General features: G+C 33.5%; 1 protein-coding gene across 2 annotated transcripts in view; it reads right to left on the reverse strand.

Moving 5' to 3' along the window:
* tcf3a (transcription factor 3a) overlaps positions 1 to 27,928 on the reverse strand; it is a 74,580-nt gene that overhangs the window by 37,835 nt on the left and 8,817 nt on the right. For both annotated transcript variants that reach the window (XM_056446486.1, XM_056446478.1), the window contains exons 4-7: positions 9,528 to 9,595; positions 7,333 to 7,393; positions 3,595 to 3,626; positions 3,394 to 3,514 (exon numbers count right to left, since the gene is read on the reverse strand). In XM_056446486.1, coding sequence (XP_056302461.1) covers positions 3,394 to 3,514; positions 3,595 to 3,626; positions 7,333 to 7,393; positions 9,528 to 9,595 — 282 coding nt within the window. The remainder of the gene's footprint in view (positions 1 to 3,393; positions 3,515 to 3,594; positions 3,627 to 7,332; positions 7,394 to 9,527; positions 9,596 to 27,928) is intronic.

Here is a 27,928-nt window from a genome sequence, read left to right on the forward strand (position 1 = left end):
ATTTACACAAGTGCAGTTTATTATACAGTATTTATCAGAAATTATGAGCTGCATGATTATAATGCCGCACTTCACATTTTAACCAACAACGCATATTATGTCAAGAACCCAATATTTATTTTGTTTATAAAACAACATGAAGACTTTAATATTAAGCACTGTAATTTTACAGTAACACCATAGACTACCTTTATATTTCACTGTATCATAAAAATATTGTATTGTTTATTATCTTTAACAATAATGCCAAGTCACTAAGACTTAAAGAATAAAATCATAATAAATAAAAATATATATAAATAAAAATAATATATATAAATAAATAAATATATAAATAAATAAATATATAAATAAATAAATAAATAAATATATATATATATGTAGTTTACTTTAAAATGAAAAAAAATTACACATTTTAGTGGAATGTTTATTTAATTTTATTATTCTTCATATTGTTTGTAATATGATTTTGTTATAGCACTTTGGGTTTTTGTAGCGCTTTGGGTTTTAGAAAAGCGCATGTTAAATAAAACATACTATTATTATTATTATCATCATGGATTTTATAATAATAAATACCAGCAACAATCAAGAATGCATGATTATATGATATCACTCTGCAATTAATAAATGTGATTATAACGAAAGTAGGCATGGGACGATGTCGCGTGGTTTGGGAAAGTCAAGGTTTTAAAACAGCCAACATCTTCTGTAATACCGTTCCTAAGGTATGTGAACGATTGTTTATTTACATTTTTTCGTTTTTTTTAGGACAACAGTATCTCCAGCAGAAAAGATATCCAAAGATGCCGCTTTAAATTGTAAAGAAATCTGTTTTTTAAACAAATGAAGACAGCAGAAGTCAATTATTGATCTGAATTATTTAGCCTGACGTGTTTACTGCTTCAAAATAACATAAATCTTTCAAGAGACAGAATATATTGTTTTCAAAGAGGAAAAAAGTTTTGTTTTTTTACCCAGACATTTAAAATGAATATATTTGAGAGCAGTGAGCACAATACAGTGATACTGTGATATTTTTATCCAAGGTTATCATACCATTTTATACCGGCCCATGCCTAAATGAAAGTCAATGGGGTAAAAACAGCACTGACATAACCAAGGGGGAGTCAATTTGAACAACACACAAGGGTTAAACATTCACTTTGCACATCTGACTGCTAGTATTTAATAACATAATTGTATACATGAAGTAAAAAAGAATTTTTTTTTTAAATAAAACCGTGAAATCAAACTGAAGTGAATCATTGACATGTTAGTCTTAATCGATCCGTGACACCAGTATAAGTTCATCCCCTACGCAATTAAGGCAAATTCTGCACATTCACAGCAAACAATGGTAATCCACCTCTATTCTCGCGCGTGCATTGATTTGTATGCCATTTACTTGTGCAAATGCTTCATTCTGCATTTGGTGTGAACTCGGCATAAAAGTCTTAACTGTAAGTGCTACAGTGCTAAACATCTGCAATTGTTTATGTTGAACATTCATACATGAATATATATCAGTGTTGGTTTGGTGTGCCCTTAACATGCATAACACTGCATTTTTCTGTTTTTATATGGACAAAGATTTTTATAAAGGAAAGCTCACCTACACTGAACTCCACAGGGTTGCGTTTCCAATGATATATAGTTTGATGATTAGATTCAAATTTCATTGCAAAAAAAAGGACAAACTTAAGTGTCTGGCTGGACTGTTAAAGTGATAAAACCTTTTATAAATCAACTAAAGAAAATGTAAAAAAGGAAACGGTTTATTTTCCTTAACTGTTTTCCCTTTAACTTTCTTTAGTTGGTCTTTACAAAGTCTTAAATTTAGCCTGCAGAAAACTTAACAGAACAGCTAATTTGAGAATGTCAAATTTGGAATAATTTGTTCTGATATTTATTTTATAGCTTTGATTTTCTCTCAGTTGGAGGCTTCAACAGATGTAATTATTGTAAAATGCATATACATTGTTTTAATAATTTCATAAAGTTAAAAGGCACAATAACGTTTGTTTTGTGTAACTTTTAAAAGTTTTTAACTTCACCATAAAATCTAAAATACACAGAAGCAGCTGTACGTCTAAAAAACTAGTTTACAGCAAGGGTTCACTTCTGACATGGACCTTAAAATATTGCGTTTGCTCTCTTTTCATGAGATTGTTTGTTTGGAACGCAGCACTACACGGTAGGGGTGGGCGATATGACCTAAAATTAATATCACGGTATTTTTCATCTTTTGAACGGTGACGGTATAATATCATGGTTTTACTTTCAATAGCAAAATAATCTACATCTCAAGGAAGAACAGACAAAAGAAAGTCTCACTTCTATCACTCTTTAAAAGTTTTGGTTTGGGTCATTGTAAATGCTCAGTCTCGTTATGAGCTGATCTTCATTTCTCTGTGTTGGTGGAATAAAGCAGGCGAGTCAGCCGCACCAATATATGAGCAGACAGAGCAGGATTCTCATGATGACCACCAGCGCAATTCCGCTCTTTGTTATGAGCCGTAGTTTCAGTGTAAACTTAGTAAAGGTGAGTTTCTTTGGCGATGATGTGTACAGTGTTAGATTTTATATTTAGCGGACATTTGCGCTGAACACGCGGTGAATGCAACGCATCGAGATTCAGGCACCTTCTCCGAAAACACTCGATTGATCTCAGCTGGCGGATCAACATTTACCTCATGTCATGATCGCTGTCATCTGCGCCATTATTATTATTATAACTTTAGGTGAGGTTTGCAAACCTGTGCACTTTTCACTCTTCAGCCGTTTGCATTTCCTGCAGTAACAAAAGCTCCCTGTTATCTGACAGCGGGAAGCGTTGAGTGACTGACAGCTAATATGAACCAATACAGCAGCAGGGTAGAGCGATTCAGCAAGTTTTTAGAGAAAATCAAATCAGATTGCACTACAACCATTATATTCAGACACACAAATGCTCCCAAATATATTATGAGGGCGCATAGATTAAATTCCGGGCGCTCATGCGACCAAAATGGTTGCAATTTCGAGCCCTGTAGTATAAGGACATGTATTAGGACCACAACTGAACGTTTGAAGAAAATTGAATGCCTTATTGTTTAGAATTAGCTATTATTGATGTAAATGCAGCCGTTCAAGGCGCATAATTGATTTATTACGGTATTGGCGGTATTAGAAAATCCATGTCGTGGCGCAATGTCACACCGGTGATGACTATGACACCGGTGTACCGCCCACCCCTACTGCACGAACTAATGAGGCTAAAAAACATACTGTGAATACCTTTGTGAGTACCTTTGCTTTGTTATGCTAACATTATAAAAATGAATAAAAAAGACAATCCAAAGACAAACAAACAAAAAACAACCTGTGTAGATTTAGACATGGCCATCTCACCTATACTGGACTCTGCAGGCCTGCGGCGGTGCGGACTGTAAAACTGAGAAGAGCCTTTCATTCCCGGAGGAGAAAGAGCATCTGAAGCTGCGATGTTGATCTCACCCGGCAGGAGCTGCGGCTGACAGAAACACAACACACTTCAGAAGAAGACCAGAATTAGCACATACATATCCAGATATAACTGCAGGTGTTCATTACCTGTGTGACGGGGTAACCTCGCTCTGATTTACCTGAAAACATAACAGAGGACAGTTGCTTTATCACACCTGGACTATCAATGAATTGGCATAGAGTGAAGACTATGAAATATTTTCAGCTTTTTCTTTACGTTTTCTGTCAGCAATGAGATACTTGGTAAAAGAGGCAGGAATAAATACATTTTTAACAAAGGCAATTCTTTTACATTTAAATTAAAACACACAGATTATGATCACATATTTTATAGTGACTCTGATCTTACTATTTAAATTTAATTGTTGAATCACTGACATATTTGAGAGGAAAATTGACATGCTTTTTCCTGCTTGAATTTTTATAGTTTTAATTTTAGACCAGTCTGATATGACCCATATAATAATAAAATATATTAACATGAAGGCAAAAATAAATAATAAAACATTACACTGTATGGTTCAATAATAATAATAATAATAATAATAATAATAATAATAATAATAATAATAATAATAATAATAATAGAGTAGGTTGAATTTGATAGTTATAATATAGTACTATAATAAAAATATTAACAAGACAATAATAATAAATAATATAATAAATAATAATAATAATAATAATAATAATACAGTAGGCAGAATTAAACAGTTATAATATAGCATTATAATATAATATATTGACATTAAGACAACAATAAAATAAAATGATAATAAAAAAATTATAAAACATTATACCGCACGGTTCAATAATAATAATAATAATAATAATAATAATAACGATAACAATAATACAGTAGGCAGAATTAGACAGTTATAATATAGCATTATAATAAAATATATTGACATGAAGACAACAATAAAAAATAATAAAACATGAATTACACTGCATGGTTTAATAATAATAATAATAATAATAATAATAATAATAATGATAATAACATATACAGTAGGTTGAATTTGATAGTTATGATATAGTATTATAATTACATATATTAACATGAAGACAAAAATAAATGATAATAAAACATTAATTACACTGTATAGTTTAATAATAATAATAACAATAATAATAATACAGTAGGTTAAATTTGATAGTTATACTATAGTATTATAATAAAATATATTAAAATGAATGACAATAAAAAATAATAAAACATTATATTAATTATACTGCATGGTCTAATAATAATAACAACAACAACGACGACGATGATGATAATAACGCAGTAGATTGAATTTGATAGTTATAATACAGTATTATAATAAAATATATTAACATGAAGACAACAATAAAAAAAATAAAACTTTATTAATCTGCATGGTTCAATAATAATAATAATAATAATAATAATAATAATAATGTGGGTTGAATTTGATAGTTAGAATATAGTATTATAATAAAATATATTAAAACGAATGACAATAAAAAATAATAAAACATTTATAATATAATATTATAATATCTTACAATAATAAAATTTAAATGACAAAATATTAAAATCGGTCGCTCTTTATAATGAGGTTCCATTAGTTAATGCATTTGCTAACAAACAATACATGTACAGCATTTATTAATCATAGGTCAACATTTACTAATGCATTATTAAAATCCACATTCATAATTATTAACATAAGTTAAAGCACCAGGAGTTAATATGAGCTAATAATAACAACGTAAACAAACGTAAATAAATACTATAATAAATGCATTGCTCATGTTAGTAAGTGCATTAACTAACATTAACCAATACAACCTAATATTAAAGTGTTGACTTCAAATCTAAAATACACATATTTATAAGTAAGAAAGATTTCAGCAAATGCATGCATTAAATATGAATGAGTGTGTTGGTCTGATGGTGATTTATTCATTGACAGAGGTTTGCTGGACTCCATCTGTCTGCGTGACTGACTGAGGTGTGTCGTTTACGGATTTAAGTCTGCACAGACAACAAACTGCCCCATTATAAATGCCTAAGTGGTAATTAGTTAAAAGCCAAACCCCTCACCCCCTGCTTTAAGAGCCAGAGACGGAGGCGCTGGATTAAAGCCCTTACGAGGGAAATCCCTGCGTGACCTAAACCTGCTCAGGCCAGCAGGACCAAACACGGCTTTCTGCACACGCTAAACATACAGATCACTACCAAACCAGGTCAGACCGATGCACACAATATCACAGTCTGCTTTCCTCTATCAAGAACTCATGCATGAGGACGCCAGCTACACTGAAAACTGGACTCATTTAGAGCAGGTTCATCTGGGTTTTGGAAATAATTCCTTATTTGCTGTTTGTAATGTTGACTGTCCTTCAGTGTAAACAGTCTGGTGCAAAAATAGTTTATATAAATGTCATATATTTGTTATATATTTTTACTAATTAATAATAATAAATAAATATATTTTTAGATAAACAGATAAACACAATACTAGGGCTGCACGGTATATCATTTCAGCACTGATATCACAACGTGATCATTCACAATAGTCCCATCGCAGAATATGCAATGTTGAGTCTGGATTATCTGGATTTGCATGTGTTTTTGAGGTCTGTGACTGTATGATGATTTTAATAGCATTCAGGCCTAAGAAACTGTGCCATTTGTAACTTTAATAACTATTAATTTATTTAATTATTAACAAAACAAAGCCTATGCAGTATTATTTTACATTTGATTATTCAATTACTGTATCCCAGAATACTGTTAGAGTCCTCAGATAACACACTATTTATTTCATTTGTATTATTTTCTTTATTGCACTTATCTAAGCTTGTTCATTATATTTTATTATTACTGTACTCGTATCATAATACATAATTGCAGAAAACGAAAATATTGCAATGTCAGATTTTTCCAATATCGTGCAGCCCTACACAATGCATTCACATATATTATGCAAATACAACATTTCGTTTTGTACACTGTCAGTCATGAATTATTATCATTAAATGGCACTAAGACAGTCTGAATCAATAGTTGTTCATCAAAAAAGTGCATGCTAAATAAACCATCTCTCTCTCTCAAAAAAGAAAACAAAAAAACACTGATCTGACGTGTCTTAAGGACTCTTTTACAAATCTACACCAACATGACCAAAGTAACTGATAACCCCTGCCGATCACAACATGCAAACACTCTGAAATGGGCATTTCCCCTAACACACAAAGACCAATCAAAAAACAACCAAGTCAAAACCAGTTTGACCAATCAGAGCAGAGCTGGATTATTGAAGGGAGAGGGGCTTACTGAGCTTAAATCCTGAATCAATTCAAACAAACGGAGTCAAAATCCCAGCCGAATGATTCTATGAATGATACTATTACATGCATACTCTGATTAAATGCTTTCTAACACTAGATGTGTAAAACCTGCAGAATTAAGACACTTTAAATGATCATATATATATAAAATGACTGGCTCCATCTAAATGAATTCACCATTTTTAATTCACAGTAAATTCAATTACACATTTTTTACGTTAAGTGGTTGTAAACAATTTATTTGGGCTAAATTTAAACAAACAAATTAAGTTGAACATTATTAAATTTAATTTGTTTGTTTAAATTCAACACAAATAAATTGTTTGCAACAGTTTTGCATGCAACACTTTTTTTCAGTGTACTGTTAATTCAGATGTAACTAGTAACAATATTATACAAATCCACTTGCTAATCCTCTAAATGAAACACACTGGATTCTGAAACCAAATGATAAAATAATAAGAGTAATTATAAATGAAATGTCATGCTGTGTGAACTTACCGTCAATCTCTAAGTTGTACATGTTGTCATGTTCAGGATAGTGATGCCCGTCTCCATACAGCTAAAACACAAAACATGCAACGTTACACAAATCAAACTTAGCTATTTTACAAATATTAAAATGACTTTAGGTTTATACATGGTGGCATATTAAGAACTCCCAAAAATCCCACTAAACTGCATTTATTACAATAAAAACATTTTAAAATCTAAAGTGCATTTTCCAACTAATTCTATTCATCTCTAAAATAAGCAATTACTCTTACACAACTTTACATCCATTTAAATAATTGTGTTTAGTTTATATTTGCCAATCTTTCTGATTCAAAATAAAATGTATTTAATTTTTATATGCATTAAATGTGTGCATTTTTTTAATTGATCACAGATTTTTACACACACACTGTATTAATTGCATGCAAATGCAATCAAATAAAAAAAATGCACACGTTTAATGCATATGAATATACACAAAACAACAAAAAGAGAATTACAAAATATAAACAAAATACAATTAAAGTGGCGTAAAGTAAAAGTACATTTGTATATTTATACACACTACATTAATGTGTGCAATATTAATATAAAGGGATGCAGTGTAAAAATGCATTTGTGAATATAAAAACCTTTATATGCTCTCTCTGAGCCAAATAATGAGAAAAAACCAAATCTCCTACCACAGCTATGCTGATGACACTCAGATCTACCTAGCCTTACTGCCTAATGACTACAGCCCCATTGACACCCTCTGCCAATGCATTGATGAAATGAACAATTGGATGTGCCAAAACTTTCTTCAGTTAAACAAAGAGAAAACTGAAGTGATTGCGTTTGGGAACAGAGATGAGGTTCTCAAGGTGAATGCGTACCTTGGCTCTAAGGGTCAAGCAACTAAAAATAAGGTCAAGAATCTTGGTGTGACTCTGGAGTCAGATCTGAGTTTTAATAGTCATGTCAAAGCAGTCAGTAAATCAGCATACTATCATCTCAAACACACTGCAAGAATTAGATGCTTTGTTTCTAGTCAGGATGAAGAGAAACTTGTTCATGCTTTTATCAGCAGCAGGGTGGATTACTGTAACGGCCTCCTCACTGGCCTTCCCAAAAAACAGTCAGACAGTTGCAGCTCATCCAGAACGCTGCGGCCAGAATTCTGACCAGAACCAGGAAATCAGAGCACATCACACCTGTCCTCAGGTCTCTACACTGGCTCCCAGTTACATTCAGAATAGATTTTAAAGTATTATTACTGGTCTATAAATCACTAAACGGCCTAGGAGCTCAATACATTACAGATATGCTCACTGAATACAAACCAAACAGATCACTCAGATCTTTAGGATCAAATAGATTAGAAATTCCAAGAGTTCCGTCAAAGCAGGGTGAATCGGCTTTCAGCTACTAACACAGCACCCCCTGCTGCTGGAATCAGCTTCCAGTAGTCCGACAGATCGCACTACTGTGTCTTTCTTTTCTTTTTCATTCTTTATAACCTCTTTTAACACATCTTAATCTGTTTTTAATCATTTTTATTATTTGTTTTTATTTTCTTATACTTGTCTTTTTTTATATTTGTCTACGCAAAGCACTTTGAACTGCCACTGTGTATGAAATGTGCTATAGAAATAAACTTGCCTTGCCCATATTAATGTGTGCAATATTAATATAACGAGATGTAGTGAAAAAGTGAATGTGTGTATATTTATACCTTTTATACACACTATATTAATGTGTGTGCAACATTAAGACTCATGTAGCTTCATCAAGTTTAATGAGAGCTTTATTCAAGTTATATTTGAAGGTTTCTGAGGCTTAAAGTAAAGTAGGCCACAGACAGAAGAGGACGGATCACTCACACTTACTGAGATCAGCTCTAGACCAGCAGGTAAACATGAGGATCACTAAACATGATCAACTAATCTCAGCCACTGACCGACTGACCTACTAACACATGTCTCCTGATCTCACGCTCTTCACACACACACACACACAGTTTCCCCAAAAAAAAGCATCACGAGTCAAAACAGGAGATGTCTTCAAGTGCACTACAGATCTGATCCTGTCGGGTTTGTTTCCTTTAGGGATTAAGGTTTAATGCTTCACCAGAGACGTTATCAGTGTGTGTGTGTGTGTGTGTGTGTGTGTGTGTGTGTGTGTGTGTGTGTGCGTGTGTGCGTGTGTGCGTGTGTTCATACCCGTGCACCGAATGAAGGACTGTTTGCTTCTGAACCCCAGGAGCCAGAGCCATTTCTGTCATCTAAACCTGAAACACAAACAAACATCAGTATGAAGAATTATATTTCAATATATTTATTATTTTCACATCTGCAATTTACAGAATCAAATCAAAGCACAAGTAAACTTTATTTTCCAACCACCCTTCCACCTCCTTTCTGGACAGATCACTTAAATAGAGCTTATTGCAAGGCACTGAGCTATAACATGACAAATAAACAAACAAATACAGAACAATAATAAACAAATACATTTTTAATAGATTTTTTTTCCCCACAGGAACATAGGAAAGTTCTTCTATACATTTATATCTGTGTTTTCAATTATGGATAATAAATGATTGTGGTTGAAATTATAAAAAATGAGTTTGTTAGCATTTATTTGGTTAAAAAAAATTTAATCAATATAAATTAAACTCCTATTTTTGATGTGAACACAGTAAAATGTAATTCATTTGCACAACAAACATCATTACTCCAGTCCTCCAACTCCATGATTAGAAACATTTCTGATTATTATCAATGATGTAAACAGATCACTGCTGCTTCACATATTTGAGGAAGCATTTCAGGATATGTTGATGAACTAATAAAAAAATAGATTTACAGCCTTTTGTGACTTTTTAAAACTGTTTTTCCATCATTTATCATTTATCTTTCACATGCTTGCACAATTAATGCACTTCTCTGTATAGTTTATGATTTAGTTATACAGTTTGATTTAACACCTTATCAGTATCAATGGCAAAATCAACAAAAATATATTACTACAATATAATTTGAACACATTGTTTACAATTAAAACTATTACAACAAAACATACAAGTATATAAATACATGCTTAAAATGACAATAGCAAAAGTAACATAGAAACAGATTACTAAACAGAGAATTAAAACATAATTCATTTTTAAAAGACCACTAACTTATTTTCTGAATAATGTTGTCTAATATTAAGGGACACTATACTGAGGAAATTATTACAGAAATTGTCTTTCCTTAGCTCTGAGCAACCAATAATGAACTCCATTTGTTATTTTATTAGGTTTGTTTAATGCAATAAAGTATTGTAAGTACAGAAAATAGCATGCATTGAGGCATTAAAACAACAGAGGAAAACACAACCATTCAGCACTGGTACAAAAGAAGTATAAATGTAAACATACACATTTTCTATACTGATTAATATGTGCTTTGCCTAGAAGACTACAGAACTAATTAGGCTTAACAAAGCCCTGCATGCTTAGGCTGATTTCAGGTTTAAAAAACCCCCAACAAGAGCAAGAGCTTCTTAAGTCTATTACTGAGGTTTCTGTCCGATCACACACTCAGATCTTTCCCATATTATTTTGCTAAACGTATAAATGTAACACAGACTGTAATTTAACTAACAGGTGAAATAAATAAATAAATAAATATATATATATATATATATATTATATATAATTCATTTAAATAACAGTAGAAAGGAAAAAACTTTAAATAAAAAATAGATTTTACACTGCAATTAAATAAATAAATAAAAAGTTTTTGGATATCTGATCAAGATGAAGTGTTCTCATTTTATTTTACTGTAAGTGAATACTTGACGGTTAAAATAAATTGAAATATTAAATGTTTGTCAGTTAAATATCAATACTGACTAACACATCTAATTCTGAGCTAGGCGTGCGATAACCAGTTTTAGGGTTTACCACGATTTGGAAAAGTCCTTTCCTAAGCTACATGTACTTTTTTTTGTTTTGTTTGTACATGCTCTTCACAACTATTTTATTTAGTTATTTAGGGCAACAGTATTTCCAGCAGAAAATGAACCTCTACATCAAAAGCTACAGGTCCAAAATATTTAAATGTTTTTTACCCAGACATTTAAATGGATCTTATTTTGGAGCAGTAATCACAACACCATAAAACCATAATAACCGTGATAAGGTTATCATACCGTCAGAATCTTACACCGGCCCATGCCTACTCTGAGCAATATACTACAATTATACATGCATTACTGTAATTAATTTAACACACACACACAAAACCTACAAAAGTGTCTTGTATTCACGAGAATGTTATTTACATGACAGCACTAACAGGTCAGGTTATGGAAAAATATTTTATAAATCTATATAATTTATTTAAATATTAGTAGATTTATATAAATATAGACTTTATATAAAAAGAATTATGGCTAAAAATATAGCATTGCAATAAAAAAATAAAGAATAAAAATCTCATATTAAATGACGTCTCATAAAAAAATAAAGTTAAATATTAGTATTGACTAATATATTCAACTCTGAGCACTATACTACAATATATAAATGCATAAATAAATGCATGAAAAATATACATTCTTATAATACATTTAAAAACAGAAAAAGCACAAGTGTCAGGTAAATAAATGAAAATAAGAATGTTATTTACATGATAGCACTATCTGGTCAGATTTTGGGAAAAAAAACTATATAGAATTCATTAAAATAACGGCAGATAGAAACCTTTATAATAAAACACAGCGATAAAAAAAAACGAAAGAAAAAGATTTGATAAAAATGTAATGTTTGTATTTCAATTAAATTAATACTTGATAATGGTTATAGAAATTAAAATATATGTTTGTCAGTTGAATATCAATATTGACTAATAAATCCAACTATATTATTAACATATATCCAACAATATACTACAATAAAGAAATGCATTAAAAAATCTATCTATCTATCTATCTATCTATCTATCTATCTATCTATCTATCTGTGCGTATATACATACAAACATACATATATATATATATATAATCTCATATTAAATGACTTTTCATAATAATTTGTTAAATGCGAAACATGAGTTTAATGTCAACTAAATATCAATATTGTCTAATATCATTCAACTCTGAGCAATATACTACAATAAATCACTGAATATATAAATGCATTGCAAAATATGCATCCTTATAATTAATTTAAAACTGAAAAAGCAAAAAAATGTCAGGTAAATGAATGTAAATATGACTTATTTACATGTGAGGGCAGGTTATGGAAAACAATGCTATAGAATTATTTCAATAAAAGTAGATAAACTAAACTTTATAATAAAAAGCCTATAGATAAATTATAATAAAAAATGTAATGTTACACCGCACTAAAATAATATAAATAAATATTCTTTGGGCATCTGATAAAGATTAAGTGTTTGTCTCTTATTGAAATGAATACTTGATGATGGTTCATGAAATAAATGATTGTAAACTATACATTCTCATAATTCATTTAAAACAGGAAAGCGTAAAAGTGTCAGGGTAATGCATGAATGTAAATGTGAATGTTATTTACCACTATCAGGTCAGGTTATGGCCGAAACTCTACATCTAGCCTCTGATATACGATGGAACACGTCAAGCAAACCCTCAAAGCCTTCCAAACCACAAATGTCAGAATTTCTCGCTGATGAAAAGCACAAAGGCTGGAAAGCCAGCGAACGGAAGAATTTTAAAGATTGATGGTGCAGAAATTTCCCGAAAGCGTCCCCCGTCTGCGCCGTAACACTCGCAAAAACCTCTCTGGAGAGAAGCAGCTTAATTGTGCGCTGATTTGCATAATTGTGCATATTAATGAGGCTCCAGCTTATGAATATTCATATTTTTTGTTTTGTTGTCTAATTAAAAAGGGGGAAGGGGGGCCGATCATGACAGCGCCGGCGGTGGAGTGGAACAGAAGTATGGCGGACGAGTGAATTACGACTTTCGAGACGCGATTTTTAGACAAACCAGGGGGGGGGGGGGGGGGGGGGGGGGTCACAGGCTTGTGTCAGCAGATTCAATGCAACAACAAGGGACAAACACAAGAGTGCACACTGCCGAGTGCACACTCCACTGACGGAGCAGAACCAGCAAAACAGGAAAGAATTACTCAAGCACTGCCGTCGAGCTGCTCCACACAATGAAGACGGAAAGTGCATCATGAACGGCGTATTTATCCAAACGCTCGACAATAACTGGACTTCCTGTGGACGCCGGATGTTTGTGTACAGGATCGCAGTCATTCCAAAGGCTCTGTTGTGAAAAATAGGGAGCTTCCCGTTTAGACTTCATCCACAGAGTGATTGCATGGAAAAGTTTATGCCATTCAAAATAGAGTCGCATTAAATTAAATGTGTTTTTGTTTGTTGCTGTGGTTTAGGTGAAGGCTACAATAAATATATGCATAAATAAAATTCATCAGAAGGATCTGTCCTAAAACCTAGTGAGCTTCCTATGTAGACAGCATCCACAGAGTGATTTCATGGAAAAGATTATTCCATAAAAACAAAATTTCATTAAATTAAATGTTTGTGTTGTTGTTCAAGTCAAGGCTACAATAAATACATTTATCAGAAGGCTCTGTTCTGAAACCTAGTGAGCTTCCTATGTAGACAGCATCCACAGAGTGATTGCATGGAAACGATTATTTCAATTTTAAATAGAATAGTAGACAACTTAACATAAACAAACAACTAAAGGCATTTATAAATGTATTTTAAGTGAAGGGTGCAATATGCTAATATATGAATGCATTAAGGCTCTGTTTTGAAACCTAGTGAGCTTCCTATGTAGACAGCATCCAGAAAGTGATTGCATGGAAAGAATTATTCCATTTAAAACAGAATAATAGACAAACTTCACATACAAATACATTTATAAATGCTTTTAGTTGCTTGTTTTAGTGGAGGCTGCAATATGCTATGATATTTAAATACATTAAGGCTCTGTTCTGAAACCTAGTGAGCTTCCCTTGTGGGCTGCTACCACAGAGTGATTGCATGGAAAGAATTAGTCCACAACAGAATAGTTCAAAACAGAATAGTAGGCAATATTTTTTACAAATTCAACTAAATGAATACAGATTTAGATACATTTATAAATGCCCTTTTGTGCAATAAATAAATGATAAATAAATAAATGCACAATTAAAATGGATCAGAAGGCTCTGTTCTGAAACTTAGTGAGCTTCCTATGCAGACGGCATCAACAGAGTGACTGTGTAGAATAAATTATTCCATTCAAAAACCTTTAAATTAAACAAACATTTAGAAATATGTAAATACATTTATAAATGCTTTTCAATTAAGTGTGTTTTTTTGTTTAAGTAAAGGCTACAATAATTAAATGCACAACTAAAATGGATAAGAAGGCTCTGTTCTGAAACCTAGTGAGCTTCACATGTAGACAGCGAGTGATTACCTTGAAATAATTGTTCCATTCAAAATGAAATAGTAAACAAAACTTAAACCTTAAAAAGTATTAAATGAAAATACATTTTAAAGTGTATCGACTTAAATGAAGTGAGGCTTTTAAGGGTTTAGGTGAAGGCTATGAAATGCTACAATATAAAAATGTATTAGGGGTGGCACAGTGGGTAAAGCTGTCGCCTCACAGCAAGAAGGTCACTGGTTCGAGCCCCAGCTGGGTCAGTTGGCATTTCTGGACTCTGCATGTAACCCCCTATTGGCGTTCCTCTGGGTGCTCCGGTTTCCCCCACAGCCCAAACACATGCGCTATAGGGGAATTACCATGTCTGTAAACATTGAGGATGCGCGCGCAGCGAGGTGGCATAAAAAAAACGGGAGTGCTAGCATTTACAGTGAGGGAATGACATCCGATGCGGTACAGAGTTTGTTGTTGTTTTAGAATTAAGTTATATTGATTACATAATATATATATTATTTATATAATGCTTTCAGAGTATTATAACAGCTCGTCACCCAGTGAAAAGCACAGTGATTCGGCTAAGTTAACGTTAAAGTGAGCGGCGTTCATCTGACAGGTCCATTAGTGATAGCACCCTCCCAAGTGTCTCCCAAGCTCCAAGTGTTTTAACAAGAGAGAAGTTAAAGATCTACAAGTCTTTGGATGCCAACAATGTTGTTCTGTGTGGTTATGTGCAAGAAATAATGCTCCATGATGACCAGATTCAACACTATGTAGAGCTAAAAACTGAGGTTCAGCCTAACCAAATACAAGGAAAGAAGACAGAGCTGTACAAGGCCTGGGTAATCATCAACAAGCAGAACAACTGCATTCTAACAGTGAACTGCACCTGTACGCCAGGGTATGTGAACTCACACATAGAGGTAAAGCTGGTTTTATATTCGCACATTCAGACTTTCTCCTTAATAATATAATTTCATTAAAGTATTATTTGCAAACTCTAAATAGTGAAATCACATTAGCAGCCAATGACTATCAAAGTACAACATTGTCCACAGTCAAATAAACAGTGTTAATGTTGTTTTCAAGTCACACTTGCAGGTTATTTCAGACCCAATATTCAAAGTGCCGTGGTAAACAATATAAGGAGTGTGTCACAAGTTGTCTCTGAATGAATGTGTGAATATAAAACCAACTTTACCTTAATAGCTTTCACGTTTCATTCTTAGCATTCATTGTCCTCAGTTTAATTCACCATATGTAACTGTTTTTGCTGAAATCATTGCTGCAATCAACAACGAGTAATGTGTGTATGATTCAGCATAGCGTGAGCTTACCTGATATAACATGAGAACTGCAGAGTCGAGCGATTTTAATAAGGTCCTCACTCCATTCAGCTCCCTTTTAGCCAAAGACATCTGCAGTTGGCATTAGAGCAGTGTGGTGTACGGTAAAAGTTGAGTTTTCTATTCTTGGACTTTTGAATTTGGCACAACACGAGATGTTTACTATTGCCACCGGTCTCTTTTTGCAACCGGGGACCTGTGTGACGTCATGTGTGATGTAGGTTGGTAATCCGTCTATGGCGGAATTGAATAAGCTAAATTGACCGTAGTGTATGAGTGTGTGAATGAGTGTTTCCCAGTGTTGGGTTGCGGCTGGAAGGGCATTCACTGCGTAAAGCATATGCCGGATAAGTTGGTTGGTCTTTCCGCTGTGGTGACCCCTGATTAATAAAGGGAGTTAGCCGAAAAGAAAAATGAATGAATGAATGAACATATTAAGGCTCTGTTCTAAAACCTTATGAGCTTCCTATGTAGACAGCATTCACAGAGTGACTGCATTAAAAGAATCTTTACATTCAAAACAGAACAAACTTTTTTTTAAGGTTAAACATTAACATTTTTAAATGTATTAAATTACCTTTAAGGGTTTTTAGGGGTTAAATTGAAGGAAAATGTAAAATACAGTATTTAATGCTACATTGCAATCAAAAAATTGACAAATCATTATTAGAACAGTGTTAAAGATTAAGTTTTTTTATCTGTAAATGCATAAGTGATCAAATATGAACAAATGCTTAAACGTGCAAAAGCACTAATGTGTAAATCTGTTTAAAAAAAATCTGTTAATTAATTCATAATTAAGTGTAAATGTGCAAATCCATAAATATTTACATGCAAAAATAAATGCATGAATATATAAATGCATCCATGCAAATGTGTAAACGCATAAACTTATACATGCAAAAAATAAAGACATAAGTGTATAACCATGTAAGTGTAAATGCATACACGTACACATGCAAAAATAAATGCATAAGTTAATGTGAAATCTAAAATAATGCAGGAATGCATAAATGTCAATATATAAATCTTTAAACATGCATAAATAAATGTGTTAATAAATGCATAAATAAATATGTAAATGAATGTCTAAATTAATGCATACATTAAAACAAATGCAGGAATTCTTCAATGCATACATGCATTCATTTTAATGTGTTAAAGTAGAAATAAATGGGCGGCTCGCTAGCCTTTGGATAAGGAAAGAGGACTTTCTTTTACGAAAGGTAAACTCTTAGGAGTAGAGGAACAAGATTTGACATTTTATCTAAGAATACCATGCACTGATGAATCATAAGGCATCGAACACGATTCAGAAAGTACGGTCATTTCTAATGTCGACTTGAGTGTTTCAGGTACAGGGGAAGTGAGATTTCGATATTTTCAGTGATCCGTAGCGGGTGGGAAAGAGAGACAGAGATGAAAGACAGCTAATACTGTGAAATACTGTGCCAGAAACAACAGGAGGGTGATGACATATCAGCACAGTATGAAAAAACCCTCAAAAATAAGGTGATCCATATTCATAAGCACACTGAATATTCACTCCAATTAACAGAACTGATTAGTGGGAGCAAAAGTGAGAAATTCATTCAGAAAAAAAAGAAGAGGAAGAAAAAAAAAAGTCCCTTTTCCTCTCCAGACGGCCGTAAAAATCTCTTTACATTAAAAGCGAGCGGCTGAAGTGATGAGACATTCCCTTCTGCACCTGAATAAACAAAACTTTGCTCCGCGGGCCCAATAAAAAACGTCTGCTACGTGTTTGAGCGTCTAATGGTTACAGCTGATCCGCTCGGCCTCCTCCGCAGAGGCCAGTGACCTCACAAAACCACAGAAAACAGGTACACACGCAAGCAGACAATGTGGATCAGAGTTGAGGAGTTATGTTGAGCAGCTTCTAACTGGACTGGAGATCCACTTTATACATGCATAAAGCATCTGGCAGGTGTTTAAAACTCCTCTAGCATGCATGTTAGTGAAGGAAAAGCAGCAGCATGGTGAATAATGTTTACTAAATAAGAAGAGTATATAAGTCAGGCTTTTAGAGATGGAGAGTATATTGGATATTTGTGACCCTGGACCTGGACACTGGTGATAAATGGGAAATGACTTGAATCCACTTATGTTTGGTTTATTCTGGTAGGACAGTGTTATTGGCTGACAAACAACTATTAGAAAATCTGGAATTTGAAGGTTAAAAAACATCTACATATTAAGAAAATCCCCTTTCAAGTGTCCAAATTAAGTCCATGGTTTCCTCTACATTCATTCTTCCATGGCGGGGCTCCACACCAACATTCATTCCTGCCATGGGTACATTACAGCTTCTCATTCAAAACATTCAGTCATTTTTGGGTTTTTTGTAATAGCGGGTTATAAACTTTTCTGTAATTGTAGTAATGCTGCACGTTATTTGTTTAACCCTTTAAGGTGACATGTTCACTGACTGACTGACTGACAGGGCTGTGCGATGCGTGAGGCCAGCAAACATGACGCATCTTTCAGTTAAGATCAACAGTTTCCATATTATATTTTGTTCATAAATAAAGGTCTGTGGCTCTGCATACAATGACTTTATTTTGCTGGAGTTTATCACTTCAGGTCGCATCAATGCCGCTCTTTAGGTCTATTGGAGACATTCATAAATATTTCTAGCAAATAAATGTTGGAGACATACTATTTACATAATACGTCAGCAGCGTTTACTTGAGACCACACAATAGGGCTGCACGATTAATCAAAACAAGATCACGATCTCGATTCGACCCTACACACGATCTTAATTCAGCTTTTCTACAATTCAGCCAATTATATTTTCACGGTCAGGAGAGAAGCAAGGCGGCTGCACAAGTCTTCACAGCAACATGGACACCTTCAAATTGCTTTAAAAGTGTCACATGCTGTATTTATAAAGGTATAGTTCACCCAAAACTGTCATTTCTGTCTTCATGTAATGTTTACACATCCACGAAAATCACATGTAAGCTGACCGCCAGCTGTTTGTTTACTACCGAGAACGCATGCGTGCACGCCAATGATGCCTACTTTAGTGAACAGAACCTGCATAGGCTGTGAATAACAGGTAATAAAGTTGTAAATAACGTTCAGTTTGTTTTTTAAGGGCCGTGCGGGAGGTTTGATTTGCATGTATGTGTTTTTCTCACAGTGACAGTAGCCATGAGCTGCATTTAAAGTGAAAGTGAAGCCTGCGCACACATCATTTAAATGATCATATCGCGTTTTACAGTCATGATTACGACAAGCATTAGTTATGCTTGTTCTTTCATACCTAACACACAGTGTTGTGCATGAAAATAAATGTTTACTGTGTCAGTATAGCTACTGTAGCCTATATAACGTTGAATTAGGGATGGGCGATATGACCTAAAATTAATATCACTGTATTTTTCATCTTTTGAACGGTGACGGTATAATATCATGGTATTACTTTCAATAGCAAAATAATATACATCTCAAGGAAGAACGGACAAAAGAAAGTCTCACTTCTATCACTCTTTAAAAGTTTTGGTTTGGGTCATTGTAAATGCTCAGTCTCGTTATGAGCTGATCTTCATTTCTCTGTGTTGGTGGAATAAAGCAGGCGAGTCAGCCGCACCAATTTATAAGCAGACAGAGCAGGATTCTCGTGATGACCACCAGCGCAATACTGCTCTTTGTTATGAGCTGTAGTTTCAGTGTAAACTTAGTAAAGGCGAGTTTCTTTGGCGATGATGTGTACAGTGTTAGATTTTATATTTAGCGGACATTTGCGCTGAACACGCGGTGAATGCAACGCATCGAGATTCGGGCACCTTCTCCGAAAACACTCGATTGATCTCAGCTGGCGGATCAACATTTACCTCATGTCATGATCGCTGTCATCTGCGCCATTATTATTATTATTATAACTTTAGGGGAGGTTTGCAAACCTGTGCACTTTTCACTCTTCAGCCGTTTGCATTTCCTGCAGTAACAAAAGCTCCCTGTTATCTGACAGCGGGAAGCGTTGAGTGACTGACAGCTAATATGAACCAATACAGCAGCAGGGTAGAGCGATTCAGCAAATTTTTAGAGAAAATCAAATCAGATTGCACTACAACCATTATATTCAGACACACAAATGCTCCCAAATATATCATGAGGGCGCATAGATTAAATTCCGGGCGCTCATGCGACCAAAATGGTTGCAATTTCGAGCCCTGTAGTATAAGGACATGTATTCAGACCACAACTGAACGTTTGAAGAAAATTGAATGCCTTATTATTTAGAATTAGCTATTATTGATGTAAATGCAGCCGTTTAAGGCGCATAATTGATTTATCACGGTATTGACGGTATTAGAAAATCCATGTCGTGGTGCAATGTCACACCGTTGATGACTATGACACCGGTGTACCGCCCACCCCTATGTTGAATATAATGCAGGAAGGAATCTGATAATGACAAATGTCTCATTTTACCAGTGAAAACAACTGGTCTAATAATGATATGTATCTAATAATTCGTTATGAATTAATTATTCATAAATTAAGCTATGACGAGGATTCCATCATCCAAAGCGATGTTTCATATTAGACATCGTACGATGCCAAATTGGTTGACATCACCCAAGCCTAATGCATATTACTAATCTACACGTTTTGAAAAATGTACTGTTGAAAATGTCCTCATTTTAATGTAGACACTGTATTTATCTGCATTTAAAACCCAATACAGAAAATACAACAACATGACTGAACCTGACCTGGTTTAATGTGAAAGTCATGAAATTCTGGAGATATATATATAGACACACACTTTTTTTTTATCCAATTATATTAAATTACGATTCCTCGTCCAATGCTTTTGAACGAATCAATAACAATAAGTCTGTGAATCAGCATTTTAACATCGTCATTAATGCAGACTCTAACGAAACAGACAGGATTAAAAGATCATCCTGAAAGTATATTAGTGCAGTCAGCATCAACTAATAAATAAAAATATCCTCCGCATGACTAAGAGCAGGTCGTCCCTCACTCGCCTGCGCTTATGAGCAGATGAATCACAGTCATGTTGTGTCATCCTGATCCACAATACCTGCCCAAACACATCCACTAATTACACACACCGACAGACATGGAGTTTCTGCCTGCCCGAGGGGACGAGAGACAGAGAGAGAGGGAGAGAATGTATGAATGAGTGTGTGTGTGTGTGTGTGTGTGTGAGAAAGAGTGCAATGAGCTCATAGAGTGACTCACATCACACACACTCATCACCTACAATAACACAAACACACACAAAACACACACACTCATCACATACAATCATCTACACATCATCTATAAACACACACACTACACCTACAAGCTTCTGCAATCACAAACACACATCACCTACAAACACTTCTACAATCACTCACACACACACACGCGCACACACACACACACACACACACACAAATCACCTACAAACACTCACACACTCTTCACCTACAAACACTTCTACAATCACACACAAACACTATTCATCTACAAACACACACACTACACCTACAAACACTTCTGCAATCACACACACAAACACACTCAATTACAAAGACACACACTTCTAAAATCACTCACACACACTCTTCACCTGCAAACACACACACACTACACTTTCAGACACTTCTACAATCATACAAAAACACTCATTACTTACAAACACACACACATAAACTACAGACGCACGCTTCTACAAACACTCACACACACTTCACCTACAAATACAAACACACACTATACTTACAAACACTTCTACAAACACACACAAACCTGCTCATCATCTACAAACACACACCAATCACCTACAAACACACACAAACCCTCATCCCTTACAAACACACAAACAAACTACAAACAAAAAACTTCTACAAACATACACACACCACCTACAAACACACACAAACGCACATCACTTACAAACACACACCCACACTCATTACCTACGAACACTTCTACAAAACACACACACAGTCATCACCTACAAACACTGTCTTACCACCTACTCACACAAACACACACACACACAATTGCAGCGCACACTAACACACATTACTTGCACACAAACATCATCTACAAACACTCACATCACCAAGTCACGCACACACACACACACACACACTTCTCACATACAAACACACCACCCAAAACACTCAGACACACAAGTGTATCAGTGCAATCTAATACACACACACACCACAAACACACAATCAAAACTCATACACAGCACATACAAACATACACACAAACACACTCTCACTTCACCAACAAATGCACAAATACACAGACTCATAGCCAACAAACACACACAAGTACCATCTACAAAAACACACACACCATTATTTCAAACACAAACACTTATCACCTACATACACACACACACACACACACACACACACACACACACACACACACACACAGATCAACAAACCAAGATATACATCTACACAAACTCAACACCAAAACACTCGCGCTCTCTCTTACACACACACGCACGCACACACACACAAATTCCCTACAAAAATATCAAAAATCTATACACACATTATCAACACACAAACAAACACGCTCACACATTCATCTGCACATACAGACACCCATCTGCATTCTCACGCACACCACCACTCACTCACAAACAAACACACACTCATCATTTACACACACACACTATAATAAAAGGCTGATGTGAGCGAGACAGGGTTGAGTCACAGGCTACAAGGGTCTCAGATCCCCAAGCACACCACCTACACACACACTCATGACCTACACCTACACACACAGCAAGAGTCGCGACTGCAAACCCCCTTCATTACCCGTTCTCACTGCACACGACTCAGCTCATATTAGCTTCTTTTTATTTAGTGTGCATATTAAAATTATTAGTAGCCTGCATCATATCAGTCTCGTCTCCTTACAGTGAACAACGTCACCATACGGCTGCAAACTCTCTCACTGATAACAATAAAGCTGATCAGATGTTTATAGCATCTTATTTCTCGCATTGAAGATTTCTACCCAAAAAAAGATGGATATAAAAGACTTAATAGACTATATAATATCAGTCTTGTCAAGCAGGGTTAAGAGATTATAAGAGGAAATAAAATAAAATAAATGTACAATAAATTAATAATTATTTCATAAAGTATAAAATTAAAATGTTTTTTAATTATTATTTTATTTCATTATTTTAATTTAATTATTTAAATCAAACTACTAATAAACATGTTTTCAATTGAACTAAAGCAAAACTACTTTCTAACCGCAGCACTAGAATTAAATAAAGTATATATAATTGAATTTTCATATTTATTCAAATCGATATGCTTATTTACTTTACATTGACTAATTTAAAACAAATAAATCACACAGATTAAACACAAAAAAACAATGTTAATAGGAGAAATTTAAATACTTTAAAATGACACTAAAATAATCATTAAAACACTTTTGAATGACCACCATACGGCTGAATTTACACTGTTTCTCTCAATGATCACAATAAAGCAGATCAGATGTTTATAGCAAGTTATTGTCATTAAGGTTTGAGAGACTAAAAGAGGAAAATAAATTAAATAAATAAATGCATAAATTGATAAATAAATGAATACACTTAATAAATTATAAAAAAAAATTGCTTAATCATCGTTTAGTTATTGTTTGTTTACTATAACAAATTCAAACTATTAATAAACATGTTTTCAGTAAGCTAAAGCAAAACTATTTTCTAACAGCAGTCCTAAAATTAAAATAAAAAATATTTAAGAAATTTATTTTTATATATTTATTCAAAGTGATATGCTTTTTTCCTTTTATACTTATTAATTAAAAACAAATAAAACACATAGTTAAAACAATAAAAATTCTAAAATACTTCAAAATGACACTAAAATCATCCTTAAAAACACTTAGAAATGACCACCATACAGCTGAAATTTCCCACCATTTTGATAACAGTAAACTGATAACAATAAAGCAGATTAGATTTTTATGGCATGTTATTTCTGGCACTGAAGATTTTTATCCAATAAAATGACTGATATAAAAGACTTAAACTATATAATATCAGACTTGTCATTTAACGTTTAAGAAATTTAAAGAAATTTAAAACACATTTAACAATAAGTAAATAAATATTCCATAAATGATTAAATTAGAAAAATGTTTAATTAATAATTTTAATTACTTTTTAAAATCATAATTGCTTAATATAACAATGTCAAACTATTAATTAACAGGTTTTGCTTTAGTTTAATTGAAAACTATTATTATTAACTATTTCTTAAATAATAAGTATACCAAAAAATAAAAGTATATAGATTTGACTTTTCATATTTATTCAAATCAATGTTTATTTATTTTACATTGCTTACTTAAAAAAACAAAAAAAGCATAGTTAAAACCCACAAAACAATTCAAAATACTAATAAAAAGTGTAAATACTTCAAAATGTCACTAAAATAATGCTTAAAAACAAGTTAAAACCCACAGAAATAATTCACAATATTCATAAAAAATTTTAAAAACTTCAAAATAACACTATACTAATGCTTAAAAACAAACAAGACAAGGTTAAAACACACCAAATAATTCCAAATGCTAATGAAAAAAATTCAATACTTCAAAATGACACTAATATGCTTAAAGATAAAGTTAAAACACACAAAATTATTCAACATATTAAGTAAAATATTCTAAATACTTCAAAATGACGCTGAAATAAAAAGTAAAATCCCAAATTAAGGCCATCACTTAGCAGAGCCAGGAAGATGAGATTTCTTTCATATTCACGAAAACTCTTTGCATCTCACTGTATTTTTAACCCAAGTTCTTCTGTTATAAATATCTCAGTTATTCTCAGTTTCAGGTGCTCAGTAAATGAAACTCTGTGGCTGCTGACAAACTCAAACCATCACACACACACACACACACACCCAAAAACCTTTTCAATCTTCAGAGCAGAGCCTAAAAGCTGTGCATCCCATCATAAACAACAACAATTCTCTGAAAGCCAAACGACAAACGAATGCTGGATGATTCAGTGAATATTAAACCACACAAAGGGCTGTGGTTTGACTGATCTAATGATGAGCAGAAGCATCTGGACTCCAGTTTCTGAATGAAGACGCAGTGAAAAACACATGTCGACTATTGATTTATGAAGAACTTTTGTGCTGCTCTGTGATTGGACCATGACATCCAGGCTCTCTGATAGCCAGACAGTCAGATCACACTCCTTCACCACTGATACAATAGAATTCAACATACAAGTTCTGATATCATTTATTTAGTTTGAGGCCTTATTAGGCCTTAATATCATCACAATGCAAGTGCACATCGCATTTCATTCAATTATAGTAATTTTAACGATTTAATAATGAGGCACTGGAATCAGAATGTAAAAATGCACATCCTAAATAAATAATAAATGTTAACCAGGTAAAGAGTAACAGAGGCTGCGATATCTGCTATCAGATCTATTTTCAGTCATCAGACACCCACATGAAAATATACTATAGTGATTGATAGTAAATACTACAGTGTTTTTTTAACCATACTGACATCTCCAATAGAGATATTGCACAATTAGCTGAAGTGTTGCTAGAATTGGTCTTTATGTTTGGGCAATATCACCAAAAATGATTGAGGTCATGTCCATGTGTTCTGCCATAAGTCCATATATTGGATTATTGAGACAGGCCTGTCGTTTAAAGCCTGTATGATTTTTAGTTTATAGTTCTGACATTAATTATTCAGCTTTAGGTCATTTTAAACCTATAAGACTTTTAATTTTTATTATGCAGAACACATAGGATGATATATTGAGAATAAAAAACAGCTTTGACAAGGCATTGACAAAATCTTTGGGATTCAGTTTTGTCTTTTTACTTGCACATTTGTGGATTGTTTTCACCTCCCTTTTATTTACTTTTTCCCTTTAAATTTTTATTTCTCTGCCATTTCTACTTATATATGTATGTATATATATATATATATATATATATATATATATATATATATATATATTTTTTTTTTTTTTTTATTTATTTATTTTTTTTTATATATATATATATATATATATATATTTCAGAATTGCAAGAAATTTTAATTCAGTCATTTTCTTTTCGGCTTAGTCCCTTTATTAATCTGGGTTCACCACATCGGAATATACCGCCAACTTATCCAGCATGTGTTTTACTCAGCAGATGCCCTTCCAGCCGTAACCCATCACTGGGAAACATCCATACACTCTTACATTCACACACATACACTACTGACACTTTAGCTTACCCAATTCCCCTATAGCGCATGTGTTTGGACTGTGGGGGAAACCGGAGCACCCAGAGGAAACCCACACCAACACAGGGAGAACATGCAAACTCCACACAGAAATGCCAACTGACCCAGGCGAGGCTCGAACCAGCGACCTTCTTGCTATGAGGCGATCATGCTACGCACTGTGCCACCATGCAGCCTGCTCTACATTTATTGTTTATAATAAGTTCATGTTAGCAAGTACATTAACTAATGAAACCTTATTGTAAAGTGTGATGCAGTTAATAATAGTTTAACAGTAAAAATCATTTAACAACAGTTTGTTATCAAAAGTTAATTCCTCTTCTGCCCTTTCAAATTAATTTGGTTTTATTGCAGGGTTATTTCCTTAATTATTTCCTTTTTCCAGTTGTTTTTACCTGTTTGCTGTTCTTTTGCGCTTTACTTTTCACAACTTATGCATTATCCTTTGTTTCAATTCTGGATCAATCAAAATTCTGATTAAATTTTAGCAATAAAAAGTTCTAAAGTTTTACAATTTAACATCAACCTCTTTAAAAAAAGTTATATATATTTTTAAACATTTTATAATGACCTTTTTTTCCCATTTTACATGTTCTGTGGTACGTATGACTCATTTTAACATGAGCAACAGGATGTCACAGTCTAATTAGACAGCTACTAGACTATATAAATTAATAACACATTATTTCTTAAAAAAAAAGGTTGGCGTTAATAAAGTTAGCTGGACTTTAATCAGTGAAACACCCAGATTTTATTTCCAGACTTTCCTAAAAATGCAGATTTTCCCTTTAATTTAAAGAATACAGTGACTTGTGTGAGATGTTAGAGAGTTGGTGGGGGGGCTGTTCTGACTGTTGTTTTAATGTTTGTTGACATTGTTCACAGGGGTGAGGGGATGACTATCATTTCCCATCATGCACTCCTCCTCCCCCATGATGGAGGACCGACAGCTGAGAACATCAGATCAAACAGGCTTCACAAACACTGGAGAAGTCCACAAACCAGTAGTGATTTCTGGAGCTCACAACATTCAACACTTCCATACTCATTCTCTGACAAAGCTGGGCAGCAGTGGATTATGTGTAATCTGATTAATTATGTAATCAGATTCCCAAGTCAAGTGCTTGTAATTGGAGTAAACTACTTTTTAAAATCAGTGACCAGACTACATTTACGTTAGCATAAATGTGCAATATAAAAGCATGTTTACACCTGGTGATATTCGTTCATGTTCATTTGGCTGCATATATGTACCTCCACTAAACATGATTCCCATCATCAAATCCTGTATTATAAGCTACAAGGGCGAAGACAGCACAAATTCTGCTTCACGCTTTTAGAAACATGAATAAAGTACTTAATAATATAAAATAAACACTTAATAATACAAATCACGTCAGTTTACATGATTTTACTGCCATCTGGCTTCATCCCGATTATTGTTTTTCATAATCATAGAGGCCTGAACCGAATTCTGATTAATGGCCCAGCCTTGGTCAATAGTATTACAGTGA

This window comes from Danio aesculapii, chromosome 2, assembly GCF_903798145.1.
Source record: "Danio aesculapii chromosome 2, fDanAes4.1, whole genome shotgun sequence".
Taxonomy (NCBI): Eukaryota; Metazoa; Chordata; class Actinopteri; order Cypriniformes; family Danionidae; genus Danio; species Danio aesculapii.